Source organism: Crocodylus siamensis, chromosome 1 (genome assembly GCF_052110815.1).
Source record: "Crocodylus siamensis isolate JL-2025a chromosome 1, ASM5211081v1, whole genome shotgun sequence".
NCBI classification, from domain to species: Eukaryota; Metazoa; Chordata; order Crocodylia; family Crocodylidae; genus Crocodylus; species Crocodylus siamensis.
Window position 1 is genome coordinate 360,420,421 of NC_143395.1, and position 20,720 is coordinate 360,441,140.

General features: G+C 44.6%; 2 protein-coding genes across 15 annotated transcripts in view; one reads left to right on the forward strand and one right to left on the reverse strand.

Annotated features, from left to right (window-relative positions):
- ELF1 (E74 like ETS transcription factor 1) overlaps window positions 1–1,074 on the reverse strand; it is a 120,389-nt gene extending 119,315 nt beyond the window's left edge. For both annotated transcript variants that reach the window (XM_090024812.1, XM_090024769.1), the window contains exon 1: window positions 940–1,074. The gene's annotated coding sequence lies outside the window, so the exon portion shown is untranslated. The remainder of the gene's footprint in view (window positions 1–939) is intronic.
- Window positions 991–20,720, forward strand: part of WBP4 (WW domain binding protein 4) — a 46,553-nt gene continuing 26,823 nt past the window's right edge. For all 13 annotated transcript variants that reach the window (XM_090024870.1, XM_090024873.1, XM_090024890.1 and 10 more), the window contains exons 1-7: window positions 991–1,128; window positions 7,246–7,318; window positions 11,293–11,355; window positions 11,442–11,565; window positions 13,137–13,307; window positions 14,669–14,724; window positions 18,257–18,323. In XM_090024870.1, the coding sequence (XP_089880996.1) occupies window positions 1,127–1,128; window positions 7,246–7,318; window positions 11,293–11,355; window positions 11,442–11,565; window positions 13,137–13,307; window positions 14,669–14,724; window positions 18,257–18,323 (556 nt within the window). In that variant the 5' untranslated portion in view covers window positions 991–1,126. The remainder of the gene's footprint in view (window positions 1,129–7,245; window positions 7,319–11,292; window positions 11,356–11,441; window positions 11,566–13,136; window positions 13,308–14,668; window positions 14,725–18,256; window positions 18,324–20,720) is intronic.

Consider the following 20,720-nt stretch of genomic DNA (forward strand, 5'->3'; position numbering starts at 1 on the left):
TCGTGGAAGAGTTATAATAACTCCCACTCCATGGAGATAACCCTGCCTCAAAGGAAAGAACCCCTGCCTCAAAGGGTTATAATAAGTTTGGCCTACACAGGACAGCCCCACCTGAAAGGGTTATAACAACCCCATCTGCAAGGGGAAATAACTTCCACCTCAAGGGGAATAACTTTGTGTGGAAGGGTTATAACAACCCCCACTCCATGGAGATAACCCCAGCTTGGAGGGAAGAGCCCCCCCCCAAGGGTTATAATAACCTTGTCCTAAAGGGGAGAGCCCTGTCTTGAAGGGATACAACTTCCTCTCCCCACCCCCCCGGAGATAACCCCATATCAAGGGGTATAACCATGTGTGGAAGGGTTGTAATACCCCCCACTCTGTGGCAATAACCCCGGCCGAAAGGGAAGAGCCCCCTTTCCAGGGGGTGACAAGACCCTTGCCCCAAAGGCCAGCCGGCTGCAGAAGGGGACTGCCCCGCCTGGCCCGGGGGGCACTGACAGCAGCCCCGTGCGGAAGGGGGGAGCCCCCCCAAAGGCCGCCCGCCAGGGGGGACGAGCCCGCTCCGAGGGGCGGCGCCTCTACAGCTGAGGCAGAGGTTTGTTTTTTGTCGGGGGGGGGCTCATCTGAGCTCCCCCCGCCCACGTGTCAACTCTGCCTGTGCCCCGCGGCAAGTCCCGCCACTGGCCTGCCCCCCCCGCCCGGCACACGCACGCACCTCCACCCCCAGCTCCCCGAGGCGCGGCTCGAACCCACGCCCCACAGCGCGCACAGGCTGGCGACCAGCCCCTCCCCTCCCCCCCCCGAAAGTTCTCAGGCGGCGGCCCCCCGCTGAGGCGGGGGGACACGACACTGCCCCCCTCCCCCCGGCTTCCCCGAGCGCCTGATTGGTCACGAGGGGCTCGCGAGCGACCTGTAGCTCGCGCCGGGGCCACTCACCCGCTCGGCGTTGCCTCCGCGCGCGGCTCCCCGCAGAGCGCTCGCTCTCCCGGCGGGGGAGGCGGGAGGTGGGGGAGGAGGGAAGAGCGCGGATTGAGTCTTCTCGGCGCCCGTAGCTCGGCCCCCCCCCCGCCCGCGACAGGCCCAGCGCTGCCTCCGGCTCGGTCTGCAGGGCCCGCGCGCGGCAATGTGAGTGTGGGGCGGGCGCGCGGCGGGAGAGGACGTGCGCGGAGCCTAAGGCGGCCCCGGGGGTCACTCGGGTCCTGCAGAGCGCGGGGCCTCGGGGTCCTGGCGGGGCGCCGCCGTGGGGAGGGATCCTGGTTTTCTCTGATTTAAAATAAAATACTCACGATTTTCGGATTACAAAAGTAGCCCCGAATCCACATTTTTCCGTGACTTAAAATGAAACGCCACTATATATATTTATATTTCTTTCTCTGTATGAGTGGCGTTTCATTTTAGTCACAGAAAAATGTAGATTTGGGGTTACTTTTTTAAAATCTGAAAATTGGGTTTTGGGGTGGCTGTTGTTTTTTTTTTAATCGGAGAAAACCAGGATCCCTGCTGATGGGGCGTGTCGACCCTGAGGCTTTGCCTGGGAGGGCTTTTGGAGCTCTGTGCAGTGGAAAAAAGGCGCTCTCCTTTTCCTGGGGGCAAAGAAATGAGTGAAGAGGGTGGGACGGGGTGCCTCGAGGGTCCCTGATGATGCCTCAAGTCTCCAAAGCTCGACTTGTAGGATCAGAGAGGTGGGGCTGGAAGGGCTCTCAGGAGGTCTAGACAGGTGGTTCTCAGCTTTTTCTGTACTCATTTTTGGGCTCATCTGTAAACAGCACTGGCTAGTCCTGACCCAGTGCCCTTCACTCTCGACTTGACCTCCAGTGTCTGGGGCAGGGAGGGGTGTGTGGGGCTGGGCGGCCCCCTTAAGGAGCCCCTTGCAGGCTGGAGCTCTGCTAGCCTGTGAGGGAAAGGCCATGGTTTCCCATGTTGTTTTCCTTTGAAGGAGAATCCATTTTTAAAGTTTGTTCGTGACACTGCTATATATTCGTGCAGCTCACTTTGGGGTCGTGACCCACAGGTTGAGGAACGCTGATCTAGTCCAGTCCCTGCCTGAGGCAGGATCATCCCTGTCCAAACCATCCCATACAAACAGCTGGTCCCATGGGGGTGTGGAGGGAGACAGCCCAGGCTGTGGCAGATGGCCAGTCCTGCTGCCCACCCCCCATGGAGTGCAGCCCTCTCTATCCCCACACGGTTCTCGGGCACGCTGGGAGCTGTAGTCCATGGGGCTTGGCAGCCTTCAGGAGGCGTAGCAGCCCCCATGGTGGAAGCTTGCTCTTACCTTCACTCTCCAGCTACATCAATTAGCATCTCCCCAGCCTGCCTTGCCCCCCTCTCCCCGTGTAAGGCAGTGTAAACAGCTGTAACAGGGAGCTGAGACCTTCAACAGTTCACCTGAACTCTTTAAGTAGTCCTCCAGCCCAAATATTTCACCACTCCTGATCTAAACTGTACATAGGTCTATGTGGCACTAGTCTTGGCACCCTAATCTGACATGGGTAAAGCTGGGGAACCATAGCAGCAAATGTTCTGCTTCTACAACCACTACCATATATACATGAGTAGCAGCACTGTGCTGGCTACAGCTGTGATTAACTGGTCATTACCAGCATTATTCCTGGACATTGTGCACAGCTATCCTTTGGCCTGCCAGCCTTTGTTATGCTTCCTAATATAGGGCCAGGTAGTGCAGCTGGATCAGCATGAGCAAACTCCTGGGCCCCCTGTGATATGGCTTTGCTGACCTGCTTGCCGTTCTGCTCTCACATCAGGCCATGGGTGTTCATAGGGCCCTATGAAAATGTTTGATGTTGCTGAGCTGAGCTTGCAACATGAGGTATAAATCTGCTTACAGATTTATACAGGGGTCTACCAGCCTCAGTACTAAATTCCACTGTAGGTAGTGGGGTGGACCTGCTTGTGCAGATCATCTAACAGGGTTTGGGGTTCATGGTGGGAGTGGTATTCTTTGGATTGGTAGTAAGTAAAAAAAGGTGTCTATGACATGTGAGTAGCCCTACTCACCTTAATGAAAATACTCACAGACTAAATGTTTAACAGGTCCTTTTGAGGGGGCAGAATAAGAACTTTGAATTGTACAGGCTGTTGCAGGCAGAAACCTTGTTGTGATAGGAGCTAAGGCCCCGATTTGGCACAGCAGAAATAAATACAAACAAAGAAATTAACATTGAAGTGTGATGTTCAGCTTGTAAAATCAGACCTTTGGAAACCTGGAAAACTAGAAAAAGAACAGGCCTGTCACACCCCAAAGCTGGAGCGGGGGGTGGGGTGTGTTGGAGAATGTACAGTCTGGTCAGCGGCAGGAGCAAGTGCATTTTGTACACAATCCCACAGGTTAGGAACCATTTTACAATTGTGTAATGTGCTGTGGCTCTGACACCTGGGGTGGGGGTGAGCATCCAGCCCAGCATGCCCTGCTGGGAATATTTTTTTACTTTTCTGATTTTCCTTCCCCCCCAAACATGAGTTCATTATATGGTACATCAGTATCCTGCAGTTGGCCAAAGTCCGCAGTGTCCTTACTGGATTTGCAGTTGCAGGGGTATCAGGCAGGGAGGGAGTTTGCTTGGACTTACGCTTTTTGGTTTTGGGGGTAAGGACAGGAGGAGCCAGCATTTAGTAGAGAGCAAGAACACACCTGGTGGTTAGAAAGATAACTAACCACCAGAGGGAGTGATTAAAAAGTGCTAACAAAAGGGGAAAAATGGAAGGATGTGTACCTGCGTAGGCAGTTACAGCAGCTGTGGGAAGGAGATGGTGTTGAGAAGCATTGCAGTGTGGGATGCCTGAAGGTGGGCAATTACTTCGGGCAGAGGGCCGCTTACTGAGTTTTGGCAGGCCATTGAGTGCCACATGACAAACAGCCCAGGGCAGATTAATTAATTTTCTAAGTTTTTTAGGGGCCCTGCAGGCCAGATGCAATGGCTTGGCAGGCCACGTTTTGCCCACCCCTAGTCTAAACAGACCTGTGTCACTGGACACTTGGTGTTCACATAGTGACACCAAGTTCAGCCAGCTCAAAATAGCACTTGATTTTCCAAGTACATGTTTAAACTGTTCCAGGCATCTTAAACCGTTTTAGCCTGCTCCAGTTTGCCTGCCTGTCTGCCTGCTCCAGGTTTACAACACATGTAACCATTCTAAGTGTTGTGTGCCCATGCATTGAAAGGTTGTAGCTGTTAATTCTCTACTGAGCTTGTGTGAGCTATTTTCCCCTCCCCCAGAGGTTTTATAATTTGGCTGAATTCAGGCAGATTTTTCTTGGAAATGGCAAAAGATGCATCCTTAACACACCCCTCTGCCAAATTTCAAGCCCCTGTTCTAATATAGGAAACTGTTAGAAAATTATGGAAAACTTTTCTTTAAACATGCATGAAATGACTTAATTGTTCCTAAACCTTTTCTAAAATGGCTTAATGGGTTTGACTGAAATTGGGGTGAAGGGAGGGGGAGGGATAAGGATTAGCCTGGAGCAGAGGCAGAGAATTTCAGCCTGAACAAGTGAAAGCTACAAGTAATTGAAAACAGGAATAATAATGGAAAGAGTTAGGCTGCCTTACTAGTGCTTGGTGCTGCCAGCCTTATCTATGAATATTAAGAACTTTCAGCTTTTTTATTACAGTTAACACTGAGTTCTGTCTGTCTTACCAGAATTCTAGACTTCAGAATATTTATTGCAGTATTCAATATTGTGTTAATTTGCAGAATGTTGTCCCTTTCCGTTCCCTACCTCACTCAGCTTAGCATGGTCTGTGTACAGTAACAGAATAAAAACATCTGAAGTTCAAGGAATTCCAAGAAGCGCTTGGGTGATTGCTCAGGGAGCTATTTCCATGCAGTTTATGTTAGTTCCTCCTTACAACCTCACCTTCGCCTTAAGCTGTTTTGTTTGAACTGGAAACTTTTAACATTGTTCATAACACTGAAGCTATTTTCACTGCTCTGTTACTTACTGCTAAGTATTGGTTATTTCATTGAAGACCAGTTCTGTATTCATACTTGTTTTACTCTTAACCCTCTGGATTCTACTTCTGAATTCTGTCACTGGGTATTATTTTGATGGCCTTTGTTTGAGGATGCAGTGTAACATAATAAATATTGCTGTTCTTGAAAACTGAATTACTGTACAGTGATACCCAAGTTAAGCAGTAGATAATTTTTCACCAAAACACAGCTCAGTATCCTGCTATGCTGTCACCAGTCTTTTGCAAGTGGACCTATCACAGTGTCTCCTGTGCTACCAGCTGTGTTCTAGTCACTGTATCAAGTTCTGAGTCTGTAACATAACTCTGTCTTCCAGGGGTATTTTGAATTCTTAGTCCAGTCTTCCCCATTCCTAAAACCAGTGCCTGTCATCTCAACATCATCCCTGCCACACTTGCCTGTACTTCTCTCTCCAGAGTCCCAACTAGGCACATGTAGGTATAAGATGGCAGGAGAGCAAGGAACACAGGCTTAGCAGAGGGTCAGCTAACCCTTAAATGGTGTTACAGAACTATGGATCTTTGCTAAAAACAGAAGTCCTGAGACACCCTCATCTGGTATGCTCTTACTGTATGAGTGAGTTATAGGTTAGAGAGAATCTGCTTTCTCCCTCCCTCCCTGCATATACTTCTGTGAGTGAGGGTGGTCTACTTCCCATCTCAGATGAGCATTCCCACTTAAGCACTGTATAGTTGCCCTTTTGTCAGGCTCAAACTGAGAAAATGATTCAGCATTTATACACGTGCTTCCAAAGGCACTTTAATTAGAGTCGCTCTAAGAGCGACTCTAATTAAAGTGCCTGGAACATCACACTTACAAGTGTCCCGTGCTGAAAGATGGCAGTGGGAGTGCTTTAACTAAAGTTTGTTGAAACAAGCTGTAAAGCATTCCTGCTGTCATTTTTCAGTGCAGGGATGCTGATACACATGATACTGGAGTCTGCTAGAGCAGTGGTCTCCAAAGTGGCATGCATGCACGATGATCCCTTGGGGTGTAGGAAGAAAATATTAGAACTTCTATTTATATAAATATACATATATTGGGGATGCGTGCTCAAAAATTTTTTACTGATGGGGTGCACGATCAAAAAAGTTTGGATTAATTGAGTCTGCTCCAATACACTGTAATTACAGCATGTTGGAGCAGGCTTGCTGCATGTGTATTAGGTGCCCATTGTTCCTAATTTGGGTCAGCAGTTGAAAGCCAGTGTTAATGGCCCTAGATTGCTCTGTGAGGACTTAACCAACAATAGACCATCAGTGAGGCTTCAAGTACCTTTTTTGGTAAGGTAACTATTGCCTTGTAGAAGGTCAGACTTTATTTTCAATGCACAGCAGAAAATGAAGATTATGGTACAAAATAGAATTTGTAATCTGGTACAAGCATGTTTTCACCTTGCCATATGCTCTTCTAAGGGTTTTGAGACAGAAAATTCTGTGCTGTCAGGGCTTTAGCCACACATACTTTGTGTAGTAAGCGCACATTCCTACAAATACCTCAGTACATGGTTAATTTTAAGTGGTGTGGATTTAGTACTCTTCTACATAGAGTTTTACAAGATCTCAAACATTGTGCTAAAATAGCCAAACGATTTTTATGAGAAACAAGAATTTTTGCAGGTGATATTTTTTTATTAGACAAACATTTGAATGCAGAAATTTTTTCTTCTGGGACCTTCATATTCTAGAAACAATTTTGCTTCTTGTCCCAAAACCTTTTGCATTACTTCTAATTGTCCAGATATTCCAGTTTCTCAAAATGCCATAGCACACGTGTTTAAGTTTCATATCGTCATTTGTGACCAAACTAGGCATTTACATTAAATTGCTAGTTTTACATTGAAAACAAGTAAAGGATACATTTTTATTGAAAATACAATGAACTGTGTATTCACCAAGCTTATGTATTCAGTAAGCGTACCTATAGTAGTTGTTAATTTCTGGCAGTGTTTGACGCTGTTTTACATTAAAACTTAGGTTTAGTAGACATTTTTCAGGTCTTAAAGAAACAGGTTGAGTGTAAGCCAACACCCAAAAAACCATAGTAAAATTCATCAGTAAATTCATCAGGACCACTCCATCCAGTTCATAACAACTTATTTTAGAAGAAATGTTTTACCTGCAAAACTAAGCACCCTGACAAAGGTGTATTTGGTTTCTGATGTCAAAACAGTTGGGTTTGATTTTGTTTTTGGTTATGCCACACTCTTACTACCATGTCTTCTATTTTCTTTTCTTTCTTCAGGGCTGATTACTGGAAATCGCAACCAAAGAAATTCTGTGATTACTGCAAGTGCTGGATAGCAGACAACAGGCCTGTATGATGATCTCTCTGCTGCACATTATTAATTATGATTGAAACACTACGATTTTGAATGACATATGTTTTTTAAATAATTTTGAGTTTATTATGGTGTGAAAACTTAATTTGTTAGTCCTAAAGATAATTTTGCAAGCATTAACCCTTGCACTAGGAAAAATTAGAAGACTTTCAAGTTGGTTGCAAGCGACCAAAACACTGGCTTGCATCCATAGATGCTTCTCAAGCAAATCCTGGGACATCAGTCTCCCCTTGTACTCAGCCTTCATGAGGGCACAGCTGGAGTACTGCATCCAGTTTTGGGCTCCACAATTCAAAAAGGATGTGGAGAAGCTTGAGAGAGTCCAGAGAAGAGCCACACGCATGATCAGAGGTCAGCAAAACAGACCTTACAACGACAGGCTGAGAGCCATGGGGCTCTTTAGGCTGGAAAAGCGCAGGCTTAGGGGTGATCTGATGGCCACCCATAAATTTATTGGGGGTGACCACCAGCATCTGGGGGAACATTTGTTCACCAGAGCACCCCAAAGGATGACGAGGTTGAACAGTCATAAACTACTACAAGACCGTTTCAGGCTGGACATAAGGAAGAAATTCTTTACTGTCCAAGCCCCCAAGGTCTGGAACAGCCTGCCATCGGAGGTGGTTCAAGCACCTACATTGAACACCTTCAGGAGTAAATTGGATGCTTATCTTGGTGGGATCCTATGACCCCAGCTGACTTCCTGCCCTTTGGGCGGGGGGCTGGACTCAATGATCTTCCGAGGTCCCTTCCAGCCCTAATGTCTATGAAATCTATGAAAGTTAAGGTTGTGGATGCTTCTCTGGTTCTCAGTGTAGGACTCCAGCTCTAGAATTTGATCCTACTTTCCTTATCTGCATGAATAAGGACTAGAGGATCTGGTCCTGTTCTTCAGGCTCCATAATTTGAATTTCCACATAGGAGCTTTGCCTACCAGCACATCTTCTAAAAGTGTACAGGGCTGGCTCGCAACCTCACCTCAGCAAACTGCAGGCCCACAGTTGGGTGGGTTGCTTGCTTTTAGCGATCCTTCTAAAGTTAGTGCTCCAAGCACTGAATGCCAAATTTGCATTGTGAGCTTGTACCTGGTGCTATGTGTGCAGAAATACCCAGAACCACTTTAGAGCCTTTGTGTTGGAGCAAGTGCACCAGCACCTGCAGTGTTACTTGATTCCTACAACCCCAGGAGCTCCCAGGTTTCTCAGGGCTTTTCTACTACATCCATCTCCATGAATATGCAGAGCTGCTCAACTTTTTCCGACTACCATGGTCCTAGTCTATCCCAGAAGCGTTTTGACGTCAAGGCATTCCAGTTATCCATATCCCGCTCCCAATCTCGATTTCTGCTCCAAGCCTCAGATACCTTCAAACTTTTAGGATAAGTACAAAGGTTCAAAAAGCCCAAGGCAGAATCAATTCAATCTTCACAAGTTAGTCTAAACTACATAGCTTGAACCAATAACAGACTGAACTGATGTTCAGTGTTTAGGTGGCCCAGACAGGCAGGAGGCTACACTGGTCCAGGCCTGGAGGTGTTTACGTGTATTCTCCAGGCCCCACCCCATCATAGCCAGCTGCCTAAGGCTGCTAAACCCAGCCCAGTAGCAGCCCAGATCTGATTGTCTCCTACCACCCCACACCAATCCTGCTGTCAGCTGAAGGGAGGGGAGAGACAGCAGAAAAATCCCCAGCCCCAGTCTCTGAGTGGGAGATGTGGAGTGGGACTGTACCACCTGACCCTGGCCCCCCAGCTGGGATCTGCCTGGCGCAGGAAAGCTTCCACTTGGAGGGCTTTTCACTGCCTCCTGCCCAGCCTGGCTACCAGGGCTCCAATCTGCTCAGCCTCACCCCCTCCCCAGCTTCCACCTGTGACAGTGGTGGGGGGATGCACACACCCAGCACCACTCCCTGTCTGGTCCTCAACCAGGGGTTTTCTGGTCCCTCGCAGCCCAGCTCACTGAGCTGGGATCAATTCAACCCCACCCTCTCCCATCCTCTGTCTGTGAGAGGTGGAGGGAAAACGCACCTGCCTAGCCAAGCACTAGTCCCCCTCCAGTGGGTGTCTACCGGATGCAGTGGTAGGGAGTCCCTACCAGAGCCTTTGTGTTTCCCTGCAGCCAAGCTTACCAGGCTGGGATCAGCTCAGCCCTGCCCCCTCCCTAGCCCCTGCCTGTGAGAAGTTGGGGCTAGGGAGGAGAATGCATTGGTCCAGCTGGGTGCTGCCCCCCATCCCAGCCAGAGTCTGCCTGGTGCACAATGGGGAAGCCCGCACCAAAGGTTCTTCACTCCCCTGAAGCCCAGCTTGCTGAACTGGCACGGGTTCAGCTCCTCCCCACTCCCTGGTCCCCCACCTGCGGCTCAGGTGAGGAGGGAGCGGACTGGCCTGGCCTGGCATGAGCAGCATGGGGCAGTGAAAGCTGCTAATGGGGTCTTTTTGTAAACCTGCAGCTGGTAAGCCAGGCGAGGATCAGCGAGACAGGCTGCAGGAGAGTGAAAAGCCCCCAGTGGGGTCTTCCCCCACTCCGTGCCTGGCAGACTCTAGCTGTGGGAGCCCAGTGCCAGGCTGGGCCTGTGCACCCCGCCCCCTGTTCCCCTCACAGGTTACAGGGGACAAGCAGAGGCTGTGGAGCAACAAAAAATTTCCAGTGAGGGCTTCCCCCTGCACTAGGGGGCTAGGGCCAAGTTAGTGTGTTCCCCCTGCTCCATCCCTCCACACAGGTGTGGGGCTAGAGAGGGGGTGAGGCTGTGCTAATGCCAACTCTGTTTGCCTGGCTGCTGCAGGGGCTAGAAGCCCCCACTGCTGGGGCTTTCCTTCTACTTCTTCTGTACAAATGGGGGCTTGGTGTTCCCTTGCCCTCCCATCCCACTGACCTGACAGGTGCTGGCAGGGAGCAGAGGCTTTAGTGCAGGGGTGGGCAAAATGTGGCCCGGGGGCTGGATGTGGCCCACCAGGCCATTCTATCTGGCCCATGGGACCCCTAAAAAATTTAGAAAATTAATATTTATCTTCCCTGAGCTGCCTGTCATGCAGCCCTCAATGGCTTGCCAAAACTCAGTAAGCGGCCCTCTACCCAAAATAATTGCCCACCTCTGCTTTAGTGCCTCAGCTCTTTGATGGAGCAGACAGCACAGCCCAGGGCTGCAAAGCGTTCTGGGATGCGGGGGACTGTGAGTTAACTTGAATTGGAAAGGGATCTGGGACAGAAGTTCCATGTACCAGTTTAACCTAAATCAATTAAGTCTGATACTGCATCCAGCCAGGTTTATCTTAAACTGGTTTTGCCATTTTGAAACTGGTTTGTGTGCACTGAACTTCTGTTCTGTTACAGGTTTAAACCAGTTTCAGATCACTTAAACTGGTTTTGTGTGTAACTTCTGTCCCTAGCCTTAGGTCCTTTGGTGCTCTGTCGGCCTTACCAGAACCTGCCTGAGTACTGTAGTCACTATTCACTTAAAGTGTGTTGTGAACTTTGAAAGGCTTAGGAATGCAAACCTGAAAAGGAGGAGCAGGAATAAAGGTATGAAGCCTGGAAGCTGGAAAACCACAACATGTATAATTCCCAAACTAAACAAGTCTTTGTAATATGCATAAGTGTTTTATTCTTTATTTAAAAATCCAGAAAGAGACAATTTTGAAATTGGAATCCTTGTGACATACTGAATATCAGATATCACAATGCTAGATCTGAGTGTAATTTAATTTTCATACTAGCTAACGCTGGCATTTCTTATATGTTAAACTTTGACTTTCCTAAATTTTAAATGCTTAGAATTTTATTATAACTATGGTATGTTTGTAACAAATTTTACCTCTAAATTAGGTTAGATGTGCTCAGTCTTAACTTCAAGTTCACCATTTCTTTCTTGCATAGGTTACAAATGTAACACTGGCTTATGTAAATTACTTTTTCTTAATTTATATTTTAACTTACTTTTTTTTTCTCTTGAAGAGCATTGAATTTCATGAAAGGGGAAAGAACCATAAGGAAAATGTGGCAAAGAGAATTAGTGAGGTACATTTTGAATTTCTCCTTGTTTCCCTAAGGATTTAACTTTATTTCTTTTGTTATGGCCTTCACTTTTTTTTTTTCATTTGCAGATTAAAAAGAAAAGTTTGGAAAAGGCACAAGAGGAAGAAAAAATGTCAAAGGAATTTGCAGCAATGGAGGAAGCTGCACTGAAAGCATATGAAGAAGATTTAAAAAGGCTTGGAGTTAAGCCAGGTAGTTCTTATAGCTGCTAACAAGTTTAAGTAGGGGAAAAGGAATGTTGGGTGCATCTACACATTGTGCTGTGGCAATGTAGTGATGCAGTACATCACTGTATGACATGGTACAGGAACATAGTGATCACATGGGTCTACAGGTGATTGCCAGCTATGGCAATATTGCAGCAAGCTCCCCAGTTATAGCATGCCACTATGGCAGGGGTGGGCAAAATGCAGCCTATGGGCCAGATGTGGCCCGCCAGGCCATTCTATCCAGCCCGCAGGGCCCCTAAAAAATTTAGAAAAGTAATAGTTATTTGCCCCCGGCTGCCTGTCATACAGCCCTTGATGAGTTGCCAAAACTCAGTAAGTGGCCCTTCGCCCAAAATAATTGCCCACGTCTGTGCGTCTGTGCTACAGTGACATAACAATGAAATTTAACCATGTGGTGCAATAACCACCCCTACTGTGCTATGCTTTAGTACTTCCAAAAGGCACCGTAGCAGTGTCACCATATGGCAACATGTAGACATGTCCATAGAGTAGTATATTTCTTAACTATTTTTGCAGGAACTGTAGGACTGTCTCCCCACTGGAACAAAGATTTATAATTTACCACTAGTCGAAACTGAAGTGCAAACAGAGCTCAGATGCATTTATCATCATACTTTCCAACTTTTTGGACAATCCATTTTCGGAGTTGAAATTTAAAAAAAGTGGTAACAAAAATTGCCTAAGTATTAACGATATTACATCTTCTAAGCACTCTACAGCCCAATAACATAGCATGCAGTGGTTTAGCGTGTGTTCAACTTTTGCCAGTAGAAGCAAAGTCCCTTGTGAATAGTGGAGCTTTCAATCACCAGTCAACTTTGAGCCAATTTTTTTCATCAAATCTTCTTCGCCTCTTACAGTTTAGTAAGTGCATTTCTTCATTTACCATGAGGATAAGGTACCTATTTTTCATTTACCATGAGGATAAGGTACCTAACAGTCCTGTTAGGGTGAGGCCCCAGTGGAGACTTTCTCCTTTATAACTCTTCCAGCCTCTACAGACCCAGGGTTCAATAGGCCTGAAGCAGTCCTTCAGTTTAATTTTTTTTTTTTTTTGCATGTATGTTTCTTTAGAGATATAACTAACAAGTTTTGTGCTCCGGGCAAAACCCTGCTGGAGGTGGGGTTGGAGATGAGGCGAAAGAGGTGTCAGTTTTACTTGCCCTGAGGGCTCAAAGACTGTTGTTGCCTTGTTGCTTTCTTCAGGCACTCAGATACTGTTGCTGATAGGGTGGAGCTACTGTTGCAGCAGCAAAGACTCCTGTATAGGAACTGCCATTCCAACACCCCTTCCAAGTTGGCACCCGGGTCTCGTGCTTGTCTGTCCCTAGTTACACTACTGGTTTCTCATGCATATAATCAGACTGCCTTGCAATAGTAAAATCTTGCTAAAAATGAAAGGCTTCTTTAATGTAATACTGTGAAAGAAGAAACTGCTTTAAACTAACAGCTATCTGCTGCATGCAGAATGCTCAATATGCAGTATGTAAATTCTGATAATTACTCTTTAAAGAGGGTGTTGGTTTCTTTAAGAGTCCATAGGTCCCAGCTCCACACAAACTAAACAAGTGGAAAAGAAAGAAAAGAAGGAAAAGAAAAAAAAAAAAGGAGTCACCTCAAAAATGTCATCAGGAGACACAAAGGAGTGGGTACGAGGATTTTCTCCTGAAGGTTACACATATTACTACAATACAATTACAGGAGGTGAGTATGGGCCAGATGCAACTATTTTGTTTAAAATGGAATTCTCTATATTTCCTTATTCTTCTCCTCTTCTGATGCTTATAGATAATTAACAATTACCCATGTTTTCAACAGTCTTGATAGAATAAATTAATTAATCTTATAATTCTGTGAAAACATCCAGGATTTAAGATCAGCCTTATTGATATTTGTTATTAATAAAGAAGTAGTGGCAGAAATCATGGACACTCTTAGAAATTCTTAACCCCCTACAAAGTTTAAATGCACAGAAAGGATTGTTTTTATTCTCCCAACAGTTAATTGGAATCCCCAATATCAGGATTCATCTACGTAGTAGAAAATTTTTGGAGCATAAATAGTATATTGAGTGGATGAGATTAGATCTTTTGATTATTGTGTTTCATGTTTACATTTGCAAGATTGCCACATTAGGGGGGCGGGGTGAGGTGTAACATGTTGATAGGACTTTAATGGGTTTTTTTGGTTTTGAATTTAGTATTTGTAGCTGTCGTTTGCCTTAAAGTAGGGCTGTCCAGTTGGTGGTCCATGGGCCACATGTGGCCCCAAGGTGTGAATCTGAGGCTGTGGCCCCCAGCCATTCAATAGTTGGACAGTTCTGCTTTAGAGCTTTGGAGAGATCCTCTGTTATGACTCAGTAGGTGTATTACAAACTATTTCTTGCAATTGCAGGGACTGGCATTGGTGACCTTCTGTATGCTTTCTGGTTGATCTGTTTTTCAGTTTCAGCTGGCCTGTGCTCTCAAAAGAAAATGTCCTAAATTACCATAACTGTAATAACTACATATCAATCATAATGTAACAGAACGTTGTTTTTTGAACTAGGGTACATGTTATCCCTGTGGTTGTGTAGTGAACTTCTAGCAGGTTGAAGGAATGGATGGGGAGAGGGAAGGAAGTAAAAGAAAAAATGAAGAACAACTCTACAGAATTTCCTAGGTTGTTGGAGGGCTTGCTTCTTTTGTTATCGCAAGATAGAATTACTTTTTCTATATCCCTGAAGTGCAACAAAAACTGTAACAAATTTAAAAGGTTTATGCAACCTAAAGAAGTTTGGGAATCACTGTAATAGCAGTCTGGAAGACTTAACAGGGCAGGTTCTCATGCTCTTACTCCACAACTAGTCTTATACACTTCATTGGGACTGCTCTTGGTTTACTATTCAGTATGGGTAAGAGCATCACAATCTTATCTAATGTAATTCTTTCTAGATGTCCAGTACATATATTACTCATGCGTGTGTGTGTACACATCTGCATTATACTCTTTTAAACTATTTCTTTGAAAGGTTAATAATAAAAATGGGCAAAAATAATTGATAAATGAAATATTTTTGTTCTAAGAATCCCAGTGGGAGAAGCCTGAAGGATTCCAAGACAACCCCCAGAACTCTCAAACGGTAATTACACAGCATTATTAGTACTTTTCTTTACTTCTAGGATTTACTTCAGAAAGATTCTTGTAACCTAATTGTCTCATCTACCATGCATCTATTATTTTTAATACCAAATCTAACCTGTTTGTATTTTGGAGATTAGAAAAATGCATTGTGGTTTCAGTACATAAAATAGCAAAAGCTAAGCTAGTGTTAAAAGTACGCTTTCACTATAAATCACTGTTTTTAATAACTGATAAGTGTGTGTATCTATACATTTCTCTATATCACGATATATACACACACACACATATATTTCTATGTTACTATATACTGTATATAGATAGATACACACATACACGCCCACACAGGGCTTGGTCCTTGGACTGGTGCCGTTCAACATCTTCATTAGCAACTTGGACGAGGGTGTGGAGAGCACCCTGTTCAAGTTCGCTGATGACACCAAGCTGCGGGGTAAAGTGAATACACTGGCAGGCAGGGACCACATCCAGACAGACCTGGATAGGTTAGAGAAGTGGGTGGATCTGAACAAGATGCGGTTTAACAAGGACAAGTGCAGAGTGCTGCACCTGGGGAGAGGGAACCAGCATTATGGTTATAGGTTAGGGGCTGACCCTCTCAGCAGCACAGAGGCAGAGAGAGATCTTGGAGTCATGATTGACTCCAGGATGAATATGAGTCACCAATGCGACGAAGCAATAGGCAGAGCCAACCGCACCCTGTCATGCATCAACAGGGGCATCATTAACAGGTCCAGAGAGGTCTCGCTCCCACTCTGTGCAGCAGAGGTCAGGCCTCAGCTGGATTACTGTGTCCAGTTCTGGGTGCCGCACTTCAAGAGGGACATGGAGAACCTGGAGAGGGTCCAGAGGAGGGCCACTCGTGTGGTTGAGGGCCTCTGTGGCCAGCCCTATGAGAAAAGGCTGAGGGACCTGAATCTCTTCAGTCTCCGCAAGAGGAGACTGAGGGGGGATCTTGTGGCTGCCTACAACCTTATCGGGGCCAGCAGCAGGGACTCGGGGAAAGTCTGTTCACCAGGGCCCCCCTTGGAGTCACGAGGAACAATGGCCACAAGCTGAGGGAGGATAGGTTTAGGTTGGATATTAGGAAGAACTACTTCACTGTAAGGGTGGCCAGAGCCTGGAATAGGCTTCCCAGAGAGGTGGTGCTCTCACCTTCCTTGGAAATCTTCAAGAGGAGACTAGATAGGCACCTGGCTGGGGTCTTATGACCCCTCCCACCCCCAGTGCTCATTCCTGCCCATGGCGGGGGGTCGGACTCGATCTGTCTAGGTCTCTTCCGACTCATTGATTCTATGACACACATATATATCTATATATATCTCTATATTGGGATATAGAGATATATATAGACACACACACACACACATATAGTTCTATGTTACTATATACTGTATATAGATAGATACACAAATTATATATTTATGAGGAGGGATTTTCAAAGGCACATAAGTAGTTTAGGAGCACAGATTCACAATGCTTCTAAATCATTATTGCACATTTGAAAATCCTACCCACACATAATTTGAAATGTTGCTTTTGTCTTTTAAATAACTTCTGTTAATTTTTTTTGAGTGAAACTGAGCTGTGCAAATCTGGGGTACAGTGTTTTCAAACTCCACAGTACTGCAAATCATTGTGGCCTAAGATCTCTGGAGAAGTTTATTTTTGGTTTCACGTAACTCCCTTAGTTTAAGATATAAAGTTAGCATATCTAGCAAAGTGATTCAGTTTAGAGAGTTAAGAAAAGTGCTGCAGTATTGTGATGTTTTTCGTAAGTATATACTGAGGAAATTACAGGGAAAAACTAATAATGAATAATGAAATAATGCTTAAAGACTATATACATCAGCAAAAAAAAGTATTCCAGCAAGGTTTGTTTGGTAATATATTCTACTGGACAAATTGTATACTTGAAAGAGATGTTAGACAAGCTTTTGGAGAAGAAAGTTTGTCTAAGATTTCTCCCAACTATACAGTTGTCCAGTAAAAGCTGTTTTCAAACAAACTTTGTTTCTTGCGTATTCCCTGGACCACAAGGATTATTACAACAATACTGTAACCCCAGAAATAGCTTAGTCTCAATTTTCAGTGTGTTATATTTCTGTACCCTACCTTCTCCATGTGCAGTATTCTGGGTTACTAGTAAGTTTCAGGGACCATCCATGTTTTACAACCAGTAAGAAGTTAGCTTACTGCTTAGTTCTCCCATACGTGAGCAGGGTGGAGTAATAACACAGCACTATGTACTTAAAGGATGGCTGCTACTGTGATAAGACCATATAAATGCTGACAGACACCCAACAGCCTGTGAAAACAGTCAGCAGAACTATTGATAAAGGAAACCATATGTTTCACTGCTTTGTGGGGTCAGGCAAAGAATGCTCCATGCCAAGCAGACTCTACTGCTCATAGAAAGAACTGTGTTATACCTCAGGCTGGTTTTTTTCATCTCATCTGTAGCTCTGTAAAACCACTTTCTATTTTGTCACTTTTCTTGAAACTAATGCACTCAAAATTTACAAAATATATCTTGAGGAAATGTGTGGGCAGTTTTTTTCCTTCTCTGAATCAACTGATTTAATTTATCACCTTACAGGTACATTTCTATATGGCATGTGAAAGCATGTTGCTATGAGAATCTAAACTTTTTTATTTCTTGACTCCATTTTAAAAGCAGTTATGATACTGAATCAGAGCTTTTGTCCCACTGTGTGATTTTTAAGGATGTTTTATTAATGTCAAAATAACAATATGGGCTAGAGTGCTGCTCAGTACAGGAGGCAGACAAGGTTCTTTGGGTAAATCTGGTATCTTTTATTAGACCAACTAAAATAGTAAAATTAGTCTTTGCAAGCTTTTGGGTACAAACACCATTCAGGCAGAGGGAGCATCTGCAGCTGTTTTGGTTTGGGCTCAGTACAGGAGAAATAGGTAATGCTAGTAGAGTTACTCAAGTGTGTTAGAAAGATAAAAGATAAAAGGAAGACAAGTGTGTTGTTTGTTTTTATTTGGGATAAAGTTTGATGGTGATGAGTTTTTCCTACGGTCATAAAACTGTAAATATGCTGGTGAGATTTTTCTCAGAGATTGCTTAGAACTTCAGGACTGAAATAAAGTATGAAAATATCAATTTAGGTGTAATTATGTGAGAAGATCAGAAATATAAAAGTAATGGGTTATATCATCATTTGAATTGTTTGGCAACCTTAACTACAGTGCTTGGTACTAATCACCTGCTACTGAAAAATAATTATTCAGTTTGCTTGTATGGAATGTGCAGATGCAAAGACAAATATAGTGTGTCTGCATACTGCTGTATGTTACAAGGTATGTGTCCAACTCATGTTTCAGTCAGTGGGATTTTTTTAACTTCAGTGGGAGTTGAATCAGGTTCTAAAACCATTTATAAAACTTAACAAAATACTAAGTATCTTTACACTTTGTCAGCTGTGTCATGGTTAGTCATTAAAGCCCATTCCTAGACTTTTACTTTCTATGTATTTTTTCATTAGACAGCAGTATGGGTGGAAGGAGTCACTGAAGATGGTCATACATATTATTACAATACACAGACTGGAGGTAAGAGGCACTAGTTTCTCAATTAAGCCCTTTCTCAAAAGATAAGGTTTTCTGTTCTATTTTTTAGTATGTGCACTTTCTTCCAGCTTTTGAATCTTGAAATTGGTAAAAGTCATTAAAATATGTCTGTTGCTTAGGTCATTTTTACCCTCAGCTGAGGATCATCAGATGCTGTTTGTTTTGTTAAACTACTCCCACTGTTTCTGACCTCCAGGCATGTGGTTGTATACAGATAAAAGGCTTCTTCATCATTTTTGAAAAAATGGCAGTGTAATCACCAGGGATCCGGGTTTTCCGTTTCCTGTGGGAAAACATGGATTCTCCCATTAAAGGAGAAAAATATGGGTTTTCCCCTTTAACGAAAAAAAACCAGGGGACTGCACATCAAAAGTGAGGGGCTGTGGCAGGGATGAGGGGCTGCAGGTTGGGAGTGAAGGGCAGGGCACTGGCGTATCAGGGCTTCTCAGTGCCATGAAGCATTGTGGGGGACACTCGCGGTTAGACCTGCATCCTGATAAGCAAAGGGGGTAGGGGGAGTTCTCATGATTAAAAAAAAAAAAAAAAAAAAATCAAACACCAAAATATATAAATATTTAGAATATATTTTATTATAATGATTGAGGCACTGGTAGGCTTCCAAATTACTTTAAAATTGTAAATATATCAATAAAACATTGTGTTCAACTGCTACCTATATATAGTGGTGTTTCATTTTAATCGCAAAAAAACACGGATTTGGGGGTTTTTTAATCAGAAAATGTTGGCTTTTTTTATTAGAGACTTGAATTTTTTAACAGAAAACCAGGATGCCAGATAATCACTTTGTATGTATCTACACGTTCCCCATGTAACTATGCAGTATGGGTTAGTGAGAGGCATAATTTTTACTATCTTTGGTTGGAGACAAAATAGGTAGAAGATTTCTTTTCGTTTGTTGTTGCTTCTGGGGTGTTGTCATTGATACACCCTTAATGTTTTCTGGGAAGATGTCAAGTACATATGTTGTAACTTTTAATCATAAATGAAAATACGTGACATGGGAAGCTATAAACGTATTTTGATCTTAAAAGAATCCAGCCAGTGAGTGAGAATCAATTCTTTCCCCATTATTTCTCTAGTGAATTTTTATTTTACCAGTTATTTCACTACTGATTTAATACAGGCAGTCCTCAGACTTACAACACAATTGGTTCCTGAAAACCGCGTCTTAAGTCGAAACGTTTTAACTCAGAACCAAATTTCTCATAAGAAACAATGCTATAAATGGGGGATTGGTTCCTGAACCAAGGCCCAATACCGTATTGTAACCAAAAATACCCCAGAATTTTGTACTGTATCAATTATAGATGAGTAATATAGCTACATTAATAGGGAAAACGCCATACTGGATCTGGTGTTAGCCTCTGGGGATGACCTGGTGGGGGGTGTGCTAGTACAAGGGAGGCTAGGGGACAGCAATCATGAAATGATCCAGTTTGCTATTCAGAGAAAGGTGGGGGAGGGTAACTAGCACAGCGCAAATGCTTGACTTTAGGAAAGCCAACTTTGATGTGCTCAGGGCAGTAGTCAGGGAGGCACTCGGAGCCCAGGTGATAGCTAGTATGGGGGGTCCAGGAAAGGTGGTCCTTCCTCAAGGAGGCTATCCTTGGGGCACAGCAGGACACAATTCCTCTGCGCAGGAAGGTGGGAAAAGGGTCCAACAAATCTTCGTGGCTGAGCGCGGATATCCAGGCTGGCCTGAGGGCAAAGAAAAAAGTGTACTGGCAGTGGAAGGAAGGGACAGGGACAAAGGAGGAGTACACCACCCTAACCTGAGCTTGTGGGGATTTGGTAAGGAAAGCTAAAGCAGCACTGGAGCTTAGATTAGCTTCTGGGATTAAGGATAACAAAAAGTCCTTCTTCAAGTATATAAGTAGCAAGAAGAAGTCTCGGGGTAACATTGGACCCGTACAAGGCAGGGCAGGGCAGTTGGTGACAGACACGCAACAGAAGGCAGAACTCTCCAACAAGTTCTTTGCCTCCATGTTCCTGTCCACTGACAATGGGGTGCTCTCAGGTGATAGCGTACTGAGGCCCAGGAAGGATGCAAGTCCCCCAACTGTTAGTTCAGACCTAGTTAAGGATTACCTGGCGGGCTTAGTTAGATGTGTCAAAGTCAGCAGGCCCGGATAACCTTCATCTGCGGGTGCTGAGGGAATTGGCTGGTGTCATTGCAGAGCCATTGGCACGGCTGTTTGGGGACTCCTGGTGCTCGAGCCAAGACCCTGAGGACTGGAAAAGGGCCAGTGTGGTCCCTATTTTCAAGAAGGAGAGGAAGGAAGAGCCTGGCCAGTACAGGCCAGTCAGCCTCACTTCTATCTTGGGGGAGGTCTTTGAAAAAATTATCAAGGGCCACAT